This window comes from Pristis pectinata, chromosome 24 (genome assembly GCF_009764475.1).
Source record: "Pristis pectinata isolate sPriPec2 chromosome 24, sPriPec2.1.pri, whole genome shotgun sequence".
Lineage (NCBI taxonomy): Eukaryota > Metazoa > Chordata > Chondrichthyes > Rhinopristiformes > Pristidae > Pristis > Pristis pectinata.
Window position 1 is genome coordinate 34,042,945 of NC_067428.1, and position 7,782 is coordinate 34,050,726.

Here is a 7,782-nt window from a genome sequence, read left to right on the forward strand (position 1 = left end):
GAGAACTCCTTGAATTGCCAAGGCATAGAAGGTGCTGATAAATGGAATTGGCATAGATGGGTACCTGATGGTTGCCATGGACATGATGGGCTGAAGGGTCTGTTTCTGTGCCAGATGATTCTGAGTGAATGTTCCCTCATTTCTCTGTTGGATTTGTTAAACGCCTGTGTTTATGGCTACTGGTTTTGTTTTCACGTGTAAAAGTCCATTCTCTTATCTACCCTGTACAATTTAATCATAACTTTGCAGATCTCAGGTCACCTTTTCTAATCTGTCTTTCAAGTGGGCATGAAAGATCACATGCCCTCTGTCAAAGGGAGTGCAGGGGAGTTTGTCAGTGTCTGACCATTATTGTATCATTCTTTAAGGGAACTTAAAGAAAGTGCAAAGGTATTCACTGGGTGTAAGGCAGCATGCAGCATCCTGAGCTTGTGAAAGGCATAACTCTCTTTCTTAAATTTACTTACTAAACTGATTCTTAAAATGAAAACACAGTCTCCCAAATATACACAAGTTTTATTAACAATACCACACTCGGAGGTTTTATGGAGAGGATCTTCTTCAGGCAAAAGATTGATTTTTTTTTCTCTTTTCTCCCCGTTAAAGTCCAGCCAGCTTTGCACTGTGCTCACACATACCACTGGAACCCGTACTTCTCACGGAGGTACTCTTCCTGAGGCCGAAGGTTAAACAATTCCTCCACTGGGGGCCTGAACCAGCGATTGGAGTGGTAAACACTCTCACCAACCTGCAATGGGAGATGCAGTTAAACCACTCCCACAATCAAACATCACCCCACCGACCAATCCCGACTTAAATCAGTGTGAAGATCTCAAGCGAAGACCAGTTTGGAAGTGGGAGAGGAGTGTGGAGCAAACATTTGCAGAATAATCCCAGGGTGTGTTAAAGTAAGAGCACAGATTGCATCTTATTACTGTGATTAAAATGTTAATAAGGTGGAATGAAAAACCCATTTTCTCTGGTTAGGGAACCTTGAGCAAGAAGTTGGACCAGAGCAGAAAATATGGAACTCTCTGTGACGAGAGAGCGAGGTGACTGTAGGGCAAGGGTGTCGTGAGATCTGTAACAGAGGCAGATAAATGGAAATATGCCCCCACCACGGCCCCCCAAGCTATAATCTAACTGAATGCAGAGTAGGCCACAGGGTCTGTCTGCCTACTGCTGCTGTGGTGGGTGAGGGAGTAATTTGTGTTGTTATATCCCCTGTGAATCTGTCCACCGTTTCATTCTATCGTCGGACAGAAGATGGTGAAGACCTGAAGTGCAATTGCTGCACTGCCCTAAAAGTGTCCTCCAGCCCCAGCCTTGGCGCAGAAACCAGAGCAGCATCAGTACAATGTTCCCCACAACCCCTGCCTGGTTTTCCCTATCCTTGGCCTGAACTGATACCAAACTGCTGTTGGCCCAAGCTCTCTGGGAGCCCTAGCTCCCAGGATGCAGCAACCTAGGCAGGTTTTAAATCCAAGTTCAAGGACCTGGCCACCCAGTGCTGCTTTAGTACGAGTTTCACAAAGAAAAGCAAAGTCATGAACTGGATCTGGTTTACCTTCCAGCCTGGAACGTCCTTCATAATTTTTGCCTCCTCCTCGAGGTTCTCCCGTAATAAACGTAGAAACCTGATAAAGGATGAGTCAGAAACGAGTGACAAAACTGAAGTATGGAAGGACAAATTTGCACAAATGTTTGAAACTGGAAGTTGAAAGGTCATTCCTAGATATGAAGAAGTGAGCCCTCATGGGGGTAAGGACACTGGGAATTCACAGTTTGGGAGTGTGCACCAGCTCTCTTAGAGGAAACCCATTGCCCAGCTGATGGCTCTCTGTCATCCCACTTCCAATATTCATGTAATTTTCCACTTAAAATATTAAACGGTCTCTACCTCATCCAATCCCTCACTGCAGGTCTCATCCCAACAACACCCATGATACTAAATTCCCTCACTCCCATCTCCTCACTCAACAAGGGTTTTAACCTTCCAAAAAGAATAAAAACTTTCTTCACCTTATCAAAGCCCTCTTATTTGAAAATGTCAACTCAATCTTCTTATGGTCCTCCCCAATCCAGTGAAAATGTAACCTTAGCCTCCCATCCCTAACACATCTATACAAAGACTTGTGCCCACAAAGTGCTTTACAGCCAATGCCATGAGGTATGGCAGGCAGCAGAGTGATCAAGTAGGTTACTAGGTTAGCATCCAAAAGTTCAGTTCATAGATTCAGCGGCATGAGCTCAAACAGACCTTTTCTTAGTATCCTAAATATTTAAACTCCAATACTTAAATAAATCTGAATAAAGCTGGTGACTGTAAAGGTGACCATGGAAATACCAGACTGCAGCATCTTGTTCACCAATACCTTTCAGGGAAGGAAATCTGCCGTCCTTGGTGACTCCCAACCCACCAGTGTGATTGTCCCTTTACTGCCTGCTCTGTTCAGGGGTGAGTGGGGATGGACAATAAATGCAGCAATGCCAGTGACGCCCACGTTCTGCGAATGGAAGTAGCAGCAGACCATTAGCACAGACGGTCCCAAATCACGATGAGAATCACCCGAGAATGTTCTTTTGGCCAGGACTTGCCTACTTCTTTTCTATCACTGCTGCTACATTTCCCTTGGAAGGTACCAATGAATGCATGGATGAAGCAATGAAATAAGTCCTCTTCATTGTTTCATCCAACATCACAGCACTCCTTCAGCTTCAAGTTTTTGTACTAAAGTTTCCACAGTGAAACTTGAACCCATGACCTCCTGATTTGGAGACGAGCTCTGGTTTTAATGTCCAACGGTTTCTGCAAAAACAGCCATGATCTGATAACTGACAGAGCAGGTTTGAAGGACTGAAGGACATATTCCTCCTCTTAATTCTTGAGCTCATATACAGTGTGCAGGCTGTGAGACCCTTGCTCATCCCACATACAGTGTATGAATGAAACAGTATTGAATTAAACATTTTTACATCCCCACGGTTCTCTAAATACACTCTTCTGGCCTGATCTTGTCTTTATTTAACAATGTAGCTAAGTGGTTAGAGAAATCTAGCTGCATACTAACTTGCACTATTTAGTGACATACTGCTTCTCAGTTTATTTACAGTAGACCGTCTCACACTTGCCTCCTATCTTGTTCAGCATGCAGCAACGGCAGGATTGCTACGCGGGCTTCCAGGTCTTCTATTTGGAGGCGTCTGGGGGGGGAAGAAAGCAGAAAACAGGAAACCTGTAACTAAAAGTCAATGCAATAACAGTTCTGTAAAGGAAACAAGCAAAACTGACTAAGGAAAGCATCGAGTTATCTAGAATTATAGTTGAACCTTTGGTAAAGATATATTAAAATACAATATTACTATGGTTTCCACGTTTGCTGATGATCCAATAATGAGGAGGATATAAAGATGTTTTTAAAGTGATTGTAGACAACTTAGTGAGAGCAAGAGCACAACAGACAGAATAGTACATGGAAAAATATGAGATCAGCCACTTTAGTCACAAAATAGTGAAGCGGAATTTTGTATTTAAAATGGTGACAGATTGAGAAATGTTCACGTTCAAAGGGACCTTGTGCACAAATCGGTGGAAGTTAACCTGCAGGTCAGCAGGCAATGGGCTGATATTACCGAAGGGTTCGAGTGCACGAGTAAGTTATACATGAAATGATGAAGCTACATCTGCAGTACTGTTACAACTTTGGTCTCCTTTCCCAAAAGTGTACTCACTATAGACAACCGTTCAGAAGAAACTTAAAATCCCAACAAGACGGATGCAGGAAGGATGTCTTCCCCGGCTGAGGAGTCAAGAACAGGGGTCCGAGAATAAGTAGGCCACTTTAGGAATGAGACAAGAAGTAATTTCTGCAGGGAGCAGTGGTTAATCTTTGGAATTCCCTACCCTGGAAAGCTGTGGAGGCTGTCATTGATTTCATTCTAAACAGTTTTCTGGAATATTAAGGGAATAAAGGAATATGGGGATAGTGCAGGAAAATCTTACAATGACACAGGAGTCTGTTTGGCCCATCAGGTCCATGCCAGCTCCCCACAGAGCAATCCCATTAGTCCCATTCCCCTTATTTCAACAATCTATTCTCTCTCAAAAACTCTCTTGATGTTGGTTAATGACAAAAAGAAACTTCCCTTTGATTCTTTGTCATTAACCAACACCAAGGGGTAATTTGCAGGAGACAACTTGGAATGTGGATGGAAACTGAAGCACGCAAAGCTGAGTCCGAAGGTCTGGCTTGATCCTGATGATAGGTGAAGTAAGCTCAAGGGACCAAATGGCCTCAACCTACTTCTAAGGATGTTGTCTCGTCACTGCACAGGCAGCTCTGCCTCTGACCTGCAACAGAGGGCAGAACATCACACTGTCACTGACTGGAGATGGAACTCAAAGTATGGATAGCCCAGAAACAAAACTCCAGAGGGGGTTTCTGGAGAGAGGTGTGGATTCAGAGTTTTACAGCTCCAGCTCATCATGCTCAAACAGACCCTGACTGTGATTTCTAATCCTCAGCACTGGTGCCCCACAAGGCTGCATCCTCAGCCCCTTACTTTACTTCCTACGCATTCACAACAGTGTGGCCAGACTCTGCTTTAACTCCAGCTACAAGTTTGCAGATGTCACCACCATAGTGGGCCGTATCTCAAACAACGATGAGTTGGAGTACAGGAAGGAGATAGAGAGCCTAGTGACATGGTGTCATGACAACAACCTTTCCCTCAATGTCAACAAAACAAGAGCTGATCATTGACTTCAGGAAGGCGGGGTGCACACGTTCCTGTTTACATCAATGGTGCTGAGGTTGAGAGCTTCAAGTTCCTGGGAGTGAACATCACCAATAGCCTGACCTGTCCAATCACGTAGATGCCACGGCCAAGAAAGCTCACCAGTGCCTCTACTGCCTCAGGAGGCTAAAGAAATTTGGCATGTCCCTTTTGACACTCCCCAATTTTTATCGATGCTCCATAGAAAGCATTCCTAAATCTGGTTCAGTTTTTGAACTACTGCCTATTCCAGAAACAGTGGCTGATCAACAAACACCAAGGACCAAAAGATCAAACCTGGGTCTTCCCTTATCACGGACACTGTGGGGGAGAGCCATTCAAAATCCTTCCCCAAAACGCTGTGGAATACAGCGCTGAGGTAACTTTTAACATCTATAGATGCAACATAAAACTGTTTTAATTGAACTTGAGAAGAAACTACCCCGAGGATGTGGAATCGGGTAAACTGAGAGGGTAAGGAGGAGGGAGGAGACGTACCGTCGTTCTCTGTTCCACTTGAAGAGCCTCCAGTAGCCAAAGAGTAAAATCCCAACTCCAATCCCAAACATGCTGTAACCTACAAGCACAAACACAAATGTGGTGTCAGTCCTTGCTAATAATACATAGTGTGCCTCAGTAAGAAGGTTAACCAAACCATTGCCTCTTCTTGAATCAGTGTACTGGTTGGGAATTTGGGCACTGCTGGCAAGGTCAGCATTTACTGTCCACCTCTTGCTGAGATGAAATTCCACGTGCCAGTTCTCATTGCTGGGTCAGAGGTGGAGAGACTAAGCAGTTTCAAACTCCTGGGTGTTTACATCTCGGATGACCTGTCCTGGGCTCAGCACATTGATGCAATCACAAAGAGGGCACACCAGCAGCTCTCTTAGAAGCTCAAGGAGATTTGGCATGTCACCAAAAGTATCCTGACTGGTTGCACCATGGCCTGGTACAGCAATTCCAACATACAGGAATGCGAGAGGCTGCAGAGAGTAGTGGACACAGCCCAGTACATCATGGGCACAGCTCTCCCCACCAGTGACAGCATCTACAGAAGGTGCTGCCTCATCAAGGCTCCCCACCATTCAGGCCATGCCCTCTTCTTGCTGCTACTGTCAGGCAGGAGGTACAGAAAATCCTGAAGTTCCACACCACCAGGTTCAGGAACAGCAACTTTCCTTGAACTGACCTGCACAACCCTAACCTTAACCCTACCTCAGCGATGGAACACCAGAGACCACCTCTTGCAGCACCATTGACTTGTCTCTGATTGCAGGCGATAGGTGGATCCAGGTGAGGAGGGGTCATAGGTAGATGGGGCAGGCAAGAGTGGGAACAATGCCAGAAGCTGGGAGGTGATAGTGGAACTGACAAAGGGCTGAAGATGATTGAATCTGATAGGAGAGGAAGGTAGAGCATGCAATCAAGGGAGGGAAATCAGTGGTAGGTATTGGTTTATTATTGTCACTTGTACCGATGTACAGTGAAAAAGTCTTGCAGACCAATCGTACAGGTCAATTCATTACACAGTGCAGTTACAGTGAGTTAGTACAGAGTGCATTGATGTAGTACAGGTAAAAAACAATAGTAGTACAGTACAAAGTGTCACAGCAACAGAGAAAGTGCAGTGCAAATAAGGTGCAAGGTCACAACAAGGTAGATCGTGAGGTCATAGTCCATCTCATTGTATAAGGGAACCGTTCAATAGTCTTATCACAGTGGGGTAGAGGCGGAAGAGGGTGGAGGAGGGATGAGAGACATGGAGATGGGGCTGGGTGGATCGGGAGTGAGAAAAGGGACAGAGGGAAAGGCTACTGGAAGTTTGGAGAACTCAATGTTCGCGCCGCTGGGCTGTAGACCACCCGGGTGTGCATGCTCTGGGAAAGACTCTGCGAGGGGACGGGGTGGGGAGAACAGACGGAGTGTTTAAATGGGGGGGGGGGGGGGAGAAGTCACGGGTGCGTCCGTCTCCACTCTGCCCCTCTCATGCCGACCTCCACAGGAGCTGCCCGGCCCCGCCGAGGATCAGCGGCTGGCGTGAGGATGTGCAGCTGTAACGGTACAGTGGATCTGCAGCGGGAGGAAGGGGCTAGCAGCGGGGCCGTGGGCGCGAAGCTCCTCCAGGACCGCAGTCTGCTGAGACTTCACCGCTTTAGCGACAGGACTGAGCTGAGGGAGGTGTCCCCCGCCCCCGGGGATGCCCCTACCTGACGGGCCCCTGCGGGGGATGTGCCGCTTGTAATCCACCGGCCGTAACCGCCGGCGGGCGGCAGGTCCTGCTTCACCTTCACCGCCGCCATCTTCCCGCCGAGCTCCACTTCCGGCCTGGCCGGGGCGGAAGTCCCGCCCCCGGACCCGACGGCCTGTCCAATCAGGCGGAGCCGGCGGGTCCACAGTGGGAGTTGAGTGAAGCCGCACTCCGGGTCGTTCCACTCATGCTCCATCCGCAATCTGTTCCTCTTTGTTTACTGGAATTTGTTTCCTTGACCATCCTGTTCTGAAATCCTGCAAAACAGTTTGGAGAATTCACAAATAAATGCAATTTATATCACTGCATCCAATCTGAACCAAGCTCCTGATCGCTCGCTCTTTTCCTCTGCTCATCCCCATAGCTTGTGAGAAGCAGTTTCACTGAAATGCCTGTCCCATTTCATCTTGTAACCCTTGTATGACTCGGTGGTAAAAAAAATTCTGCAATAAAAAAGTTCATCGTTACTGTCCACACCCGCCGGGACGTGCCCTCTACATCAGGTGAGGGGGTTACAGGAGCCTGAAGACCCACACTCAACGATTCAGGAGCAGCTTCTTCCCCTCCACCATCAGATTTCTGAATGATCCATGAACACTACCTCATTAATCCTTGTTTTGTATTATTTACTTATTTTGTAATTTATGGTGATTTTTATGTCTTGCACTGTACAGCTGCCACAAAACAACAAATTTCTTGTCATATAAGTTAGTGATAATAAACCTGATTCTGTTTTATAACAAGTGCAGTGGATAGAG

The 7,782-nt window shown here is 46.5% G+C and overlaps 1 protein-coding gene across 1 annotated transcript; it reads right to left on the bottom strand.

Moving 5' to 3' along the window:
• Positions 1 to 499: 499 nt before the first annotated feature.
• Positions 500 to 7,091, bottom strand: ndufa13 (NADH:ubiquinone oxidoreductase subunit A13). Its single transcript, XM_052037774.1, is given in 6 exon segments — positions 500 to 748; positions 1,568 to 1,637; positions 3,133 to 3,204; positions 5,275 to 5,353; positions 6,984 to 7,028; positions 7,031 to 7,091. Coding segments are annotated over 6 exon segments (432 nt in total). The 5' UTR covers positions 7,077 to 7,091; the 3' UTR covers positions 500 to 628.
• Between the last annotated feature and the right edge of the window lie 691 nt (positions 7,092 to 7,782).